At 36.7% G+C, this 16412-nt stretch overlaps 1 protein-coding gene across 1 annotated transcript; it reads left to right on the top strand.

Annotated features, from left to right (window-relative positions):
- Positions 1-3526: 3526 nt before the first annotated feature.
- LOC129889391 (uncharacterized) lies at positions 3527-16324 on the top strand. The gene is made up of 4 exons (XM_055964670.1): positions 3527-3779; positions 13564-13669; positions 15673-15821; positions 15910-16324. The coding sequence occupies exons 1-4, from the start codon at positions 3639-3641 to the stop codon at positions 16003-16005; spliced, it is 492 nt and encodes a 163-aa protein (XP_055820645.1). The 5' UTR covers positions 3527-3638; the 3' UTR covers positions 16006-16324.
- The last annotated feature ends 88 nt before the right edge of the window (positions 16325-16412 follow it).

Here is a 16412-nt window from a genome sequence, read left to right as displayed (position 1 = left end):
GTTTCACGTATCTATGTTGAAAAAACGTGTGGGTGATCCTAGTTCCATTGTACCTATGGGAGTAGTGAATATTGAAGAAAACTTGACCTATGAAGAAGTTCCTGTGGAAATTTTGGACCGGCAAGTTAAGAGATTGAGGAACAAAGAAGTTGCATATGTTAAAGTTCTTTGGAGGAATCAACAAATAGAAAGTGCAACATGGGAAGCGGAAGCGGATATGATTAAGAGATACCCTCATCTTTTCCCCTCTACCTAAACCTAAGGTATTAAGTTGCCCTTGCTCAATTACTTGAAATCTTTACATCTCAACTTTTCTTGTCATATGCTTGCAAAATTATAAAATATATTTTAAACGATATTTTAAATTACACTGTTGCATTAATGATAGGTTGTTTGTTAACACTCTACTCTACTCAAGCTATGTCTTTTCTCATAATGATATAATTTCTAGGAATTAAGAACATTAGCCATCCTAGTGTCTCTAAGAATAGGAGCTTCTATGAAATTTTATACATTCGTCGTCCGTTGATTTCATATGGATCATGCCAAAAGAAAGAAGGGATAGGCTTTACATACCTTTAGCATTTATCCGCACACAACATGTATATGCTGCCCTATAGGATCTCAACCTATATTAATATGTTAAGAACTATGATTAGGCTATGGAGAAGCATAAAACATACTTCGTCGTTAGTAGGTTATTTCTGAAAATTTGGACAGCACCTCCCCTGAACTTCATCATCATTTTTTGAGTATATAAAAGAAAAACTGGGTTTTATATCCTAAATAAAAGTTTTAGATCTATGAAATATATTTCCAAAACATCTTTAATCACTCAAAATGGAGCTTTACACAAGAAGTTATGCTAAAATTACTAATAGCAATACCATCCAAAAACGGGTTTGCAAAACACAAAATTTTGGGCAACAACTCCCTTATACTGCTCACTTTCCCCACTTTCCAAATCAGTCATACAATCACCAAAAAACATCAATAATGACACATTCAAATGCCATGTCAAGTCAATCCAAAAAGATATTCAAAAATACTCCAAACAACCCACATAATATTTAACTTCCGTTTATTACCAACATGACGACTATGATGCCATCAAATTACTTCTAATAAGTTGCAGCCATCACACCTTATTAAAGTGATCTATAACAGCCTAACAATCAACCATACAATGTATAATCATAACTTCAATTTAACACAAAAAGCCATACACTATAAGCCGCCCTTAAATCAATTACAACTTCAACTTGACATGTCGTATGCTTTCATTTTTGTTTTGTAATAAGCAACAATAACAACCACCACATTAATCAATGTTCATCCATTATTTTTAGTTTAGAACAGCCCCAATATGTCCCAAACATTAACATATACAATCCCTTCACTTTTAACACATAATTCATGACAATAATAGCAATACGACAATCAACCCAATCTAATTCAAACAACTTCAAATCTGTCCATTTTAATACCAACACTAACCATGGGTTTTTTTTGCTTCCAATTTCATTTAACACAAGTTAACATCTTCATTATAACATTATTGGTACGTTAAGGCATCCCACATTCATAACACTCAACAAAAATTCCAATCCACATACAACTACTATATCTTCCAATTATCCTTAATGATCCATAGTCTTGACGTTTTATCGAAACAATCCTAAAACAGCCCAACCAACATATTATGCAACATAGAATCTTAATTATCATTACTCTTCCAAGCTCAACAAGAACAACAATAACATGTCAAAATATCCCCTAATTAACAACATAAGGAGACTCAAAACCTTGCGACGACTTGTGAACACACCAAGGAGACTACATACGATTTTACACCTTATGTCGTATTAACTTTTCTTTCAGTTTTTGTGAGCCATAGCAGCAACCACATGTTAACAACATCACCTTCTTATGTGCAAGAAAAGTACATTAACATCATTTAACTCCTACAACAGCCCACAACAAAATCAACCTCAACTTTAACCATTTACTTTTCTTTATTCTCATCACTTAATTCATATTCATAACAATCAAATACTAATTAAAATTAATTTATCATTTTCATACCAAAACAGCCTCCAATGTTTCACCAACATTTCAGCATCAACACACATGATTTCATACATCTAATTCACGTTTATACATTCACAAAACGTCCAGACTCACCCTAAAACGTATAGAAAATGTTCAAGTCTTACCTTTATACTTAGCTCCTTAGTTTGCTGAAGTTTGATGATTTGAAAGGATGAAGATTTTTGGTTGTTCCATGGCTGCTTCGCGTCACTGTAGCTGCTGCCATGGTCTTGAAGAAAAACACCACCCTTGACCCCTTAATCTCTCCCTCAGTCTCTCTTTATCGTCACTTCTCTCTAGCTCCATTTGATGAATATGAGAGCTTCTCTCTTCTTGGAGAGCTTTCTAGAGTTGAAAAAGGAATTGACTGCAGATTTTAGTCAATAAAAAGACCAAATGTGCTGTCCAAGAGGCCTACTTGTCCCCTACTAAAGCATGGGCAAATTAGAATTGAACATGTGGCAGTGAGGATCACTTTTCATCCCACTATTAACTTAATTCATCTTAATTAATCTCAAATTCCCACTTAATAATCCAACCATGGTTAATTAATCCCTAATCTCGACTAATATTTCTATACTAATAGAAATTTGCAAACAGGTCGAGCCATTTTAAAATTTGGAATTAAAAATTCGCAGTCAGCACCTTTGTTCAATAAAACGGTCATATCTCTTGATACCGATATCGAATAAATTCCCACAACCTATGGTTGGAAATATAATCCAATTATCTACAACTTTTATTTTATAAGGTTTCCCAAATTCCCGAACCATGATGGCGTTATGGTCTCCCCAAGTCAGATTGTCCAAAAACGTAACTTAAAAACATCTTTTTGGAGGGCTTACACATGAATTTGGCTCAAGGGTCCTCCTTGAGTTGTGTGTAACTTCACATATATTATCTATATAAATTATCATATGTCCTTTTTTATAAAAATTCCATTATGTGGGCTCCATCTCAGCTCACGGTTAGACCATCTATAGCCATAGTAAGACAAAAAATTTCTAAGGTGTAACACTTATTCCACATTTTACCTTGCATAAAATTATATATAAATTTTCTCATAAATTATGTGAGTATTAGTTATGTAGAATTACAAAAATCAATCAAAAATCGTATAAAATCAATACAAAAATAACTTTTATACAACATTTCAAAACACACCAACCAAACATTGTATAAATTGAAAACATAAAAACTAAACATGGTATAAAATTAATAGTATTCATGTATTAACTTTGCCTTTATACAGCAGCCAAACACGCCTAACGTATTCAACATAATCCATAAGTAAAGTTACAAGCTGACGTTAACCTTACGTGTATAGAGAAACTGTTCCAAGGGTCAAATAGAGTATAATAAAATAGAGTATGGGGTTAATTTAATATTTCCAAAATTAAAGGGGGGATGTTTTAGCAATAACAGAGAAAGGTCCAAACAATTCTATACTCCCTATAAGCAGTAGAGCTACAGTCAAGATTTGGAGAAGAGAGAAAGAGACGGCACTTTCTTGATCTCAAAGCAGCAAAGAATTTAGAGAGGCGAAAATGGAGGAATTAAGCAATGCTTTGAATTCACATATGGACCAAATGGCAGATCTCGTTGAGAAATTCTCTGCAGATATGAGGTCCAGTCTTAGACCAGCATATGATAACTTCATCGGTTTCTTCCACGCCATTGACTGGACGGTATTTCCAATTCTACCTTTTTTCCTTCTTTCCAGCTTCTACAAATGCTAAGAACTTGGTAAAAATCAGATTTTGTTATGACCCTGTTATTATTTTTGTGAAATTTTTTATACTTTTGACTTTTCCTGTTGCGCCTAGTACTCTGTGTCTGCAGTATTTTGCATTTTTTTTGTGTTGTCCTCCGGTATGGATTTCTTACAGCAATGCCTGTGCTGTATGTCATTGAGGTGTAATGGTGAAACGTGGTTAATGAGGATTCATATCCCAACTTGATTGGGATTGAGGCTTAGTAGTTGTTGTTTTGTTTGGGGCAGCCGGAGAGGGAAGGGGTGTGTGTGCGTGTTGAGCTTAAACGGTGAAACACGGTTAATGAGGATTCACATCCCAGCTTGTTTGGGATTGAGGCTTAGTAGTTGTTGTTTGTTTGGGGGCGGCGGCGGTGGAGGGGGATGGCTTGTGAAACTAACTCCTTTACTAGAAGCTTCTCATAAAGGAACTTCTCAAAAGATACACCACTGTTTCCCACCCCTCATCGTAGTACGTCATGAAAACCATGTGTAGTACATTGTTTGTGAAACAATTCTACCAACCTTTGATATTCTGCAATGGCCCACTTTGCTAGGTTCTCTTAAATCTCAAATCAAAAAGAACTTCTCCACCTTTAGAAGGGTCATACAATATTGGGGAAGTGATAAACTTTATGCTAATAAATGGAGGGAATGATGGGGAAGATGGAATGTGTAATGGGAGAGGAATAAGGAATTCGGCATTGAAGTATGAGGAAGGTTTAGAAGAAAGTGTGGTACAAGAAAGCAACGACAAAGATTGATTTCTTCGTGTGTTGTATTGTGAGGAATGCAAATTGATGGAAGAATATCAAAGAAAGAGGAGAGCTATAGTGAGTTGGTGGTAGAATGTGTAAGGAGAGTAGAGAGGACACTGACATCTCCCACCACACCAGGTGATATTTCCTTGCTCCATCCACTGCATCCCATAGGAAATTTCTCTGAATTCCTTCCAACTTTTCAGTAATCAAAGTTGGAGCATGAAACAAAGACATATAGTAAGTGGGGATGCTGGATGAAGTACTCTTGATAAGCACTTCCTTTTCGTCCTTGGACAAATATCTTTTTTGGCACCCTGCTAGTCTCTTCTCGACCCTCTGAAGAATCGAGTCCCACACCTAATTATCCTTGTTTGACGTGCCCAACGGTACTCCAAGATATGTAGTCAGAAGAGCCTCAACCCTACAGTTCAAGACTTGACTTAAGCGAGCAATCCGATGTCATTCACTTCCCCAACATGAATAATCTCACACTTCCTCAAATTAATTTTATGGCCAAACACCGCCTGAAACCAAGTGAGAACTTGTCCTAAAATATCCAACTGGGTCTTATCTGCATCACAAAAGACCAAGGTATCATCCGCGAATAATAGGTGAAACACTGATACTGTCCCTGCACCCACTATCGCCGCGTCGAAACCCTTCAAGCAACCTCCCAAAACAGCTATATCCATCATCCTACGTAGTACTTCCATGACTAGAATAAATAACATCAGTGATAGGGGGTGTATGGAATTCAAGTGCAAAAATTCAAGCATTTTGACAGACTCAGTCCATGGTTATAGGCTTTTATCCTATGGCTTCATACAAAAGAATATTGGATTTGTCATTTCAGGCAACCAGGGAAATAAAGAATTATATGACCTTTTGGTTCCATTGGCCAATTAGTTGTTTTGTGGCAAGTTCAGTGTCATAGCATGTTCTAGTATATTTTAATATACAAGAGCTCAGTCTTGAAGGACTATGAAGAATATTCTAAAATGCAAAGGTTCATCTTCCAGGAAAGAAGTACATACAAAATGAAATTTGGCCAGGTCATCTAGCAAGCTGGTATTATTCCACATCGGACCATCTCTGTGCAGAATGGGTCAGAGAAGCCCTAAATGAATATTGTGCATCAAAATTGATATTTCAAGATGCACATGAACCTAATCCACCTCAAACATAAGAAAATTCTTGCCAATAGAGTGATGACACGCTCCTGCTCATATAGGTTTCATAGTGAAAGTCACCAGCAAAAAGAAAAAAAATTAGCTTGACTTGATTGCATAAAAGAAGGGAAGGATTGATTACTTTGGGCGCCTCAAGGAAAGAATTAAAGATCAGGCTTTCCCAAAAGGGTATCAAAGCTTGGAAGAGATATCTCTAGGAGCTGACTGCTGACAATATTGTGTGGAATTATCATTGGTTTCTATCAGAAGAAGTGATATACATGTCTTCTTTTCGACTGTTCATCGTCCTAATGGGTTTAAGAGGTGTCCAGCCTTACGCACCACTTGGAGTCATGAGACAATTTGGTCGACGTCAGTTCATACCTCGAAATGAAGATATGCAAGAATTTATGTATGAATTCTGCTGCGACATCCCTCTTAGGAAGTCAGAAATATTCAAGATTTGGGGAGGAGTTATACTCTCAAGCCCCCATGACAGGGCGGGAATTGCGACAAGGGTGAGGTGGACTATTCATGTTTAGAGTTGTTTCATGATCAGCCCCCCCTTAGGGTTATGCCAGAAAGGTTGGGGAAAGAGACATAGATCAAGAAGCAGAATTTGAGGTTAGAGTCAAACTAGCTCGACGTCAGTTTGAAGAAAATTATCGATCCATTCTGGATGGCCTAAGTAATGGCCTAAGGAATGCTAGAGCAGAGTCGCTAGAGATGTCACAATCCTTTTTCGACGTTTTTTTCTCCAATTTAAGTGACTATTTTGAAAAAGAATTATTTTATTATTCAAAGTTGCCACTTGGAATTGAGTTTTGGTGTTTCAATTTAAGTGACTATTTTGAAAAGGAATTATTTTATTATTACTATATTAGTACCTCTCTTTCAAAAAATAATAATAATAAATAATTAAAAATATTTCTCTTAATATTGAAGGTGTCAAAATTTTGCTTACCAAGCGGTGCCTAGACAAGTTCTAATTTTTCATTATCATATAGGGACAATATGAGTTCTATAGGAAGAGGCTACAAAAGGCCCAGAGATGACCAGTCACCCCAGTTTATGGTACTAGATAAGGCTTCGGTATGTCTGCAAACATGGTATGAAGGTATGGAAACCATGGAAAGGGAGTGGTGTTCAAACGTTTGGGATTTTTACGAAGTCTCCTGTATGTTAAGCCGTGCAGGGATGTGAAAAAAGATTTAGTCTCCTTTTGGATCCATTGAATAATGTCTTCTGTTTTGCTGATTTCGAACTCACCCTAACCTTGGAAGAAATAGGAGCATTCATGGGTAGGGGTAAAAACCTACACAAGGAGAACCTATGATACCTAAGTATGTTAGCAGTGAAAGATTTTTAGAACTGTTGCATATCAATAAAATTGAGATGGGCTGTCTTGATAATGGTTGGGTTCATTTGAATTTTCTTTACCAAAGGTATGGTCGGAGAGATGGATTCGAGCTGTTTGGAAAACAACTTCGCAACGGTGGGTGCCACATGACTTAGAAAGAGCATCGTTATGAAGCATTTGTAGTGGCTTTCTTGGGAATTATGGTGCTCCCAAAAAGGGAGGAAAAGATTGACATAAATTTGGCTGCAGTTCCTCCAGCTTTTGAGAAGAAGCCCAACATCACTCTCGTGCCAATGGTTTTGGCAGATATTTATCGTGCATTGACAAAGTGCAAGGAGTGATGGGATTATTTTGAAGGATGTAATACTTTATTGCAACTGTGGATGATGGAGTACATTTGTCATCACCCCTATGTTGTTGACTTCAAAGTGGAATGGAATGATTACATTGGGGGCCACAAGGAAAGAATTAAAGATCAGGCTTTCCTAAAGGGTATCAAAGCTTGGAAGAGATTTCTCAAGGAGGTGACTGTTGACAAAATTGTGTGGAATTATCATTGGTTTCCATCAGAAGAAGTGATATACATGTCTTCCTTTCGATCGTTCATCGTCCTAATGGGTTTACAAGGTGTCAAGCCTTACGCACCACTTAGAGTCATGAGACAATTTGGTCGACGTCAGTTTATAGATCTAGTTGAAAATATGGGCGAAACCCATCGGTGGCCCCCTGAAGTTGGCACCAACTTTCACTTAGACACCTCAATTAGGCTTTGTTCATTTTAGACACCTCAAGTAAGGCTTCGATGTGTCATTTTGACACTTTTTTGACAATTACCAAAATATATTAAGTGTGTGTAATGCACTCTCCTAACGTGTCAAAAGCAGCGAATTAAATAAAGACACGTGATATATATATATATATCAAAAATAATTATCTAATAATGACTATTGAATAGAAAAAAATGATCAATAATTTGATGACACGTGACATTTTTTTTATCCAAATAATAATTTTTTAAAAAATAAAAATTAGCAACTATTAACCCCCACCCCCACACCCTATCTTCCAACACCACCCACCCCTATTTTAAAACTAGATTACTACTTTACCGGCATTGTTTATTTTCTCTCTATACTAATCGATAATTTCTCCGGCTTCCTTCATATGTCGAAGCATGAGATATGACGAGAGTATGCAGACATAATTTCTGCTAGTCATTTTTTGATTAGTCATCCATAAGGATTTTCAAATTTCATCAAGCTTGTCTTTATTTCCAAATGCACTATAGAGAATAAAATCCGACAAACCTCCATTTTTTCCGGCAAGATTAATACAAATCTAAAATTACTCACTAATTATTTTGATCTCAAACAACTCTTCAGCAGTAGAAGGAAATTTAATCTAAAAATATAAATCAAATTGGGTAAAAAAATCCGACGAACCTCCATTTTTTCCGGCAAGATTAATACAAATCTAAAATTACTCACTAATTATTTTGATCTCAAACAACTCTTCAGCAGTAGAAGGGAATTTAATTTAAAAATATAAATCAAATTGGGTCAAAAAAATCTGGCGAACCTCCATTTTTTCCGGCAAGACTAATACAAATCTAAAATTATTTTCTTTGAAATTGTTAAAGAATTCAAACCTTAAACAACCCCATTGAAAGCCTCGACTACGAGTATGAATCATTTCTGTCGAAAACTAATTGTACTTGTCGCTTTGGTCTTTGTTTTCCAACTTGTTTTTTTTACCCAGATTACCAATTCAATCAATTATAGTTGCGAATTCTCTCTATGCATTATAGTCAACTCTTTTGATGATGATGATAATACTTTCTTTTTCTATGTACTATTGATGTTAATAGAAGAACCAAGAAAATGAACTGCTATGGTAAAAAGTCGATCTGATCTTTGATGTTCAAATCCTCGAGTCTTTCTACTTATGGCTGTCTGGGTCCTCTTTATGAGTTTTGGGCAAATGGGTGTTGAAAAAAATGGAGAAAGATTGTGTTTTGTAAAATGAATTTGAACCAGACTGTTATTGCAGAAGAACAACAACAAATGATGAACAAGAATGCTAAAAATGAAGAAGAAGAATAGAAAAAAATAATAATTAAGAAAACGCTCTTCACGCGCTTAAAATGGGTGCAGCACACGCAATGTGCCAAGTCAGTACAAAGTGTCAAAATGACACATCGGAGCCTTACTTGAGGTGTCTAAAATGAACAAAGCCTAGTTGAGGTGTCTAAGTGGTTGGTGCCAACTTTAGGGGGCCACCGATAGGTTTTGCCGAAAATATGCGAGAATTTATGTATGAATTTCGCGGCGACATCCCTCTTAGGAAGTCAGAAATATTCGAGATTTGGGGAGGATGTATACTCTCAAGCCCCCATGACAGGGTGGGGAATCGCGACAAGGGTGAGGTGGACTACTCATATTTAGAGTAGTTTCATGATCAGCCCCCTTAATGTTATGCCTGAAAGGTCGGGAAAAAGAGCCATAGATCGAGAAGCAGAATTTGAGGTTAGAGTCAAACTAGCTCGACGCCAGGTTGAAGAAAATTATCGGTCCACTCTGGATGGCCTAAGTAATGGCCTAAGGAATGCTAGAGCAGAGTCGCCAGAGATGTACACCCCTTTTTCGATGGATTTTTTCCAATTTAAGTGACTATTTTGAAAAGAATTATTTTATTATTCAGAGTCGCCACTTGAAATTGAGTTTTGACTTTTACAAAGAAGATTTGAGTTTTCAAATAATTTTGATAGTTATTTATTTTTCTTTAATTGAAACATTAGGAGCATGATTAGGACGATAATAATAATAGAAAAATATTACGATATGAAGAGCTTTAAGCAAATTTTAGATTACACATATACAAATAAATAATTCGTGGCAAGGTTGGAAGGCACTGCTACCAATACACCACACACTAATAAAAGAAGACAATTTTAAATTAGTTTATAATAAATCAAAGAAAGCGGGTAAGTAGCACTTTTTATTCTTAGGTTAACAAGTATAATATATTTAAAATTGGTTCAAGCCATATATAAGTCAATAAAGAGACCGTGCTAAAGCCACGGAACTCGAGGAGTGCCTCACACCTTTCCCTCGATTAACAAAATTCCTTACCCTAAATTTCTAGTATGCAAACCACAAAATAAAGAGTCAATTTTCCTTTTGATTAGGGATTTAATAAGGTGACTTGAAACACCAAAACTCAATTTCAAGTGATAACTCTGAATAATAAAATAATTCCTTTTCAAAATAGTCACTTATTCGGAAACAGCCGTCCTACATTGGTAGGAGTCAGGTCTGCGTACACTTTACCCTCCCCAGACCCTACGATGTGGGATTTCACTGGGTTGTTGTTGTTGTTGTTGTTGTTGTCAAAATAGTCACTTATATTAGAAAAAAACCCGTCGAAAAAGGAGTGTGACATCTCTAGCCATATATAAGTCAAAAAAGCGACCGTGCTAAAACCACGGAACTCGAGGGGTGCCTCACACCTTCCCCTCGGTTAACATAATTCCTTACCCCAAATTTTTAGTACGCAGACCACAAAATAAAGAGTCAATTTTCCTTTTGATTAGGGATTTAATAAGGTGACTTGGAACACCAAAACTCAATTCCACGTGGCGACTCTGAATAATAAAACAATTCTTTTCAAAATAGTCACTTAAATTGGGAAAAATCCATCGAAAATGGGTGTGACATCTCTGGCGACTCTGCTCTAGCATTCCTTAGGCCATCCAGAGTGGACCGATAATTTTCTTCAACCTGATGTCGAGCTAGTTTGACTCCAACCTCAAATTCTGCTTCTCGATCTATGGCTCTTTTTCCCGACCTTTTTGGCATAACCCTACAGAGGGGCTGATCATGAAACCACTCTAAATATGAGTAGTCCACCTCACCCTTGTCGTGATTTCCCACCCTGTCATGGGGGTTTGAGAGTATACATCCTCCCCAAATCTCGAATATTTCTAACTTCCTAAGAGGGATGTCGTGGCAGAATTCATACGTAAATTCTCGCATATCTTCAACTCGAGGTATAAACTGACGTTGACCAAATTGTCTCATGACTCTAAGTGGTGCGTAAGGCTTGACAACTCGTAAACCCATTAAGAGGATGAACGGTCGAAAGGAAGACATGTAGATCACTTCTACTGATGGAAACCAATGATAATTAGACACAATTTTGTCAGCAGTCAGCTCCTTGAGATATATCTTCCAAGCTTCGATACCCTTTAGGAAAGCCTGAACTTTAATTCTTTACTTGTGGCCTCCAATTTAATCATTTCATTCCACTTTGAAGTCTACAACATAGGGATGATGACGAATGTGCTCCATCATCCACGGTTGCAATAAAGTATTACATCCTTCAAAGTAATCCCATCCCTCCTTGCACTTTGTCAATGCACGATAAATATCTGCCAAAACCATTGGCACGAGAGTGATGTTGGGCTTCTTCTCAAAAGCTGGAGGAACTGCAGCCAAATTTATGTCAATCTTTCCCTCCCTTTTTGGGAACACCATAATTCCCAAGAAAGCCACTACAAATGCTTCATAACGATGCTCTTCCCAAGTCATGTGGCACCCACCGTTGCGAAGTTGTTTTCCAAACAGCTCGAATCCATCTCTCCGACCATACCTTTGGTAAAGAAAATTCAAATGAACCCAACCATTATCAAGACAGCCCATCTCAATTTTATTGATATGCAACAGTTCTAAAAATCTTTCACTGTTAACATGCTTAGGTATCATAGGTTCTGCTTTGTGTAGGTTTTTACCCCTACCAATGAATGCTCCTATTTCTTCCAAGGTTGGGGTGAGTTCGAAATCAGCAAAACGGAAGACATTATTCCATAGATCTGAAAAGTAGACTAAAGCTTCTATCACATCCTTGCGCGGCTCAACACACAGGAGATTTCGTAAAAATCCCAAACGTTTGAACACCACTCCCTTTCCGTGGTTTCCCAGACCTTCATATACCATGTTCGCAGACACACCGGAGCCTTATCTAGTACCATTAACTGGGGTGACTAGTCATCTCTGGGCCTTTTGTCGCCTCTTCCTGTTGAACTCATCTTGTCCCTATATGATAATGAAAAGTTAGAACTTGTGTAGGCACCGCTTGGTAAGCAAAATAGTTTTGTTCAAAGTGATCCATGTGGAGGAATAGTGGATAGATGAAGGATACACAAGCAAGCAATCTACACCTTCCACTTCACCCATCAGCCCTAATGCATTATTGAAGTGCAATCCATTATCTTAGTGCAGAATTTCCAGGAATCTTATATTATTGTGTCAACAAATAAATTGTCATTTGAGATGTATCTTTCATGTAATGATTGAAGTTTTTCACTATGTAAAGTTAGTAGTCTTTAGTAGTTGGTATGTTAACAGTCCATGTCAAAATAAGTGGCCATTTAGCCATTACTGGTGCATTCTAGCTGTTGTTTTTACTTTTTAGCAAAACATTTAGCTCACAACTTTTAAATATATTTGTACCGATTCAATCAAATTGGATCAGTGTTGACGTAGGACTCCATCTATATAAGGAGCCGTATCAGTTGAAGAGTGGCAGAATTCTTGCATCCTTGTGAAATTGTGCAGCGAAATAAAACATCTTTCTAAATTCCACTTTTTCTTTCTTTAATTATGAGAGGTTGATCTTTAGTTGGTGTAGAATATTAAAAATCCCAGCATATGTGATTGCCATAGTTTAAAGAATTTTCTTGGATAAAGGCCAGGCAAAGCATATTGTTGGCAAGGTGTACTGTGTTAATGCTAGGCTATGCAAACCTTCTAAAGAAAATTCTTTGGCTATTGGTTCAATTGTAATTTGCTAAGTAGTATTTTGCTACCTCGGTACTACAGTCACCCAGAGTTGGTTATATGTTCCTTTCTCTCCATTACAATCCTGTTATCTCTTCCTCTACTATATGGTCCTTAGTTCCTATCATGTTATGCCTTAGTTCCAATCATGTTATGCCTCTTCTTTTTTTTTTTTTCATTTTACATACTTTTTGAATTTGCTTTTGGTCCTCCACTTTTGAAACTAAAGATGAGAAAGAGGTTCTAAGATCTCTACTTGAACCTCAAGGGGAGTGATGTCATATGACATGTGGTTGATGGTGCCAGCTGTCTAATGCAATACAAGGAGAATTTTAGAAAGAAGTTAAGAGCTCTATATTAGCATATGCTTGGTAATTGAAATTGTAATGTTTAAAGGAGATAACGTGTTCATCATTGCATACATCATTGCCTTATCAAAATATATTCGTTAGTATTAAAATTTTGAGCAAGAGGTCTCGTTGGCAAACAAATGATGTGATTTGAGCTTGTCAAATATGAGAGTTTTGCATTTTGACTTGGACAAATTTTTTTGGTTGTTTTTCTTATTAATGATTTTCCTTTTTTTATGCAGGAACCTTGGTTGGTAGGTCTTCTTTCATTTCATGCCGTGTTTCTTCTAGTTTGTATTGTGTCTCGGAAGAACATCAATTTCCAGATGTTTTTATTCCTTTTTGCACGTAAGTATACCGTATTTACTGTTATCCAGTTTCTGATATTTGTTGATTTTTTTTATGAAGTCAAGTGTTGTATTAAATTGGCATCAAGGAGATGCAAAGTAAGTACACATTAAATCATGGTCAAACTCTAATACAACAACTTCCTCTACAAACCAGAAAGTAAAAGTACGGTTTTAAACCACAGATAGGGAGCTCATGAAATAAAGGGGAATAACATCATTTACAGGGTATAAAATTGCTCCAACTGAAAAGGTTCAATAGGCAAAAGGATTTTAGTCTACTGTTAGGAGTTGAGATGCCATAAAATATCTGAGATTCCTCTCTTTACAAAGAAGCCAAAAAATATATGCTGGAATCATCTGCCAGGTCTTCTTGATGGTGCTGTCAACTTTCCATTGGCACCAGCTTCCAACTGCATCTTTGATATTCTGGGGTGGGGTCCAATTAATTCCAAAAACTGAAAGGAACATGTTCCAAAGATCTGTGGCTACTGAAGAATGAAGGATTTAGGAACAAGTGGTTAACTGCTTCTAGGCTGTCTGACACATGTAGAATGCTGGATATGTATTTTCTAGAATTGCAGAAGAGTTCATGCGATAAAGGGCCTAAAGAGTTGTGCCTGCTCCCCGTAACAATTTCTTCCTATAAGTGCATGCCACCAAATTGCAATAAGTAGAATAATTTTGTCTCCATGAAGAGAAGAGGCAAATATACCCCTCAACTTTACGGTTTAGCGTAGATATACCTTTGTTAAAAAAGTGGTGCATATATACCCTTGTTGTCTAACAAATGGTGCATATTTGCCCTTTTCATTAATAGACCTATATTTACTGAATTAAAAAAAATTCTAAAGGTGGTTTTTTAATTCCAAAAATGTCACGTGGCTTTAAAAAATTACCTTGTCCATTTTATACCCCTTCATACCTGACCCAGACCCAATCCAAATGGAACAAAAACGATTCTTCTTCTGCCCAGTCATAAAATGGGTTTGGGTCGGGTCAGAATAAAAAAGGGGTTTGAGTTTTTTTTTAGTTAGCTTGGGTCTGGAGGGGTAAAAAAAATGGGTGAAGTAATTTTTCAAAGCCACGTGAATTTTCGGAATTAAACAACCAATTTTAGGATTGCTTTTAATTAAGCTTGTTAACGAAAATATGCACCATTTGTTAGACGGGAGGGTATATATGCACCATTTATTAGACGGTGAGGGTATATATGCATCATTTGTAAGACAGTGAGAGTATGTATGCATTACTTTTTAAAAAGGGTATATCAATGTTGTCAAAGGCGCGCTTTAATCGCTCTTAAGCCCTGAAGCAAGGCTCAAAACGTGTTAAGCACTTCGCCTCGCTTTATGTGCGCTTCAGTGTGGTCATCAAGGTTCTAAGGCGAACTTTTCCTTTTCAATGAACCTCTTTTGAAGAAGTGACACTAAGCAATTGATATTTCACTTTATCATACTTTTTTTTAAAATTTCTTTGGTTATATATTTGTCTTTCATGTTTATAATTATTGGTCTTGGACTAAACATATATATTTGTATCTTTTTCTCCCTCTGCTCCTTTTTTCATTAAAGCCCACACTTTATTTGCGCTCTGCGCTTAAAGCTCAATGACATAATACAGTACCATAATAATCAGTCCGAACTTTCTACATGGATTGCAAGCCTTCCCCTTTTACAATGACACATAGAACTTCAGTTTTAGGTAGAAAACTAAACTTTTGACATTACTCTATTTTGTCTTCATGGTCTTCTATTTTTTGGGGTTTAGCAGAATACGTATGTCTTAGTTTTCAGATTGAGAAGTCATATGATTGAGCTTAATTGAAAGCATAAGTTTTCAGGCTGTTGAGTAGCAGCTTACATTCCATATGCCAGTAGCTTTGTGTTGTGAAACTGAAGTGATAACATCTTTCTAGCTTGCATGTTAGAAGTTTGATCTTTTGCAATGCAGTGTATGAAAATGTCCCTCTTTCCTCACCTTTTTAGTTACCTTATGATACAGTGGGAGGAGTGTATGGTGCTGAGAGGCTTAATCGCCTATTAGCTGCAAACTGGAAAAGCTTTGCACGCCAGAATTACTTTGATTCACATGGCATTTTTCTTTCCACTCTCTGGTCTGGGCCTCTGTTGGTTATTGCAATAATAATCTTGGTGAGTATCTTTGGTCATTCGTATCTTTTTGTTTTCTTTATTTCTATCGTTTTTCACTCTCTAATCTGTACACTTTTCTTCCTTGCAGGTTAATACCCTCTTTTCACTATGTTACTTGATTGTTAGGTGGAAAAAAGCTGAACTTAGACACCGGGCAAGACTAGCTAGCAACAAGGAGGATTAACAAACATATTTGCTGCTCTGCTACAACTAAAGCATGGGGGGAGGGAGGAATGCGGCTTATACGACATCTTACTACATTCTCTCCCTACACCAACTGGTGAAGAGAATTCCCCAACACTCTGTTACATAAGGATTTCTTTTGCATTAACCTTTTCACCGTTTAAATGTGTTTTCATAGTTTTGGTTTAAATTATCTTTGTAGAGGTGAAATCAGCATAGCCTTTCTTGCTTTTCAACACTGCCGAAAACACTGCCCAGCTTTCACGTAATTTTGCAATTTTAGATGTTGCATTTTTTATATCAAGACTAAATTGAGTCAAGATGTCGTGTGTAAAGTATTTTGTCTCTTTTTTCGTTGCCTAGATTATACTGTTGAAACTCATCGTGGTCCACTCTATGCCATTCATT

Source organism: Solanum dulcamara, chromosome 5 (assembly GCF_947179165.1).
Source record: "Solanum dulcamara chromosome 5, daSolDulc1.2, whole genome shotgun sequence".
In the NCBI taxonomy this organism is placed as follows: Eukaryota; Viridiplantae; Streptophyta; class Magnoliopsida; order Solanales; family Solanaceae; genus Solanum; species Solanum dulcamara.
Note: the sequence above shows the minus strand (reverse complement) of the source record. Positions and strands in the feature narration are given on the sequence as shown.

Bases quoted from the DNA above. Each gene is read 5' to 3' on its own strand.
- LOC129889391 (XM_055964670.1), top strand. From the start codon at position 3,639: ATGGAGGAATTAAGCAATGCTTTGAATTCACATATGGACCAAATGGCA. The intron at 3,780-13,563 runs GTATTTCCAATT...TTTTTTATGCAG, and splicing joins TCCACGCCATTGACTGGACG to GAACCTTGGTTGGTAGGTCT. The intron at 15,822-15,909 runs GTGAGTATCTTT...TCTTCCTTGCAG, and splicing joins TTATTGCAATAATAATCTTG to GTTAATACCCTCTTTTCACT.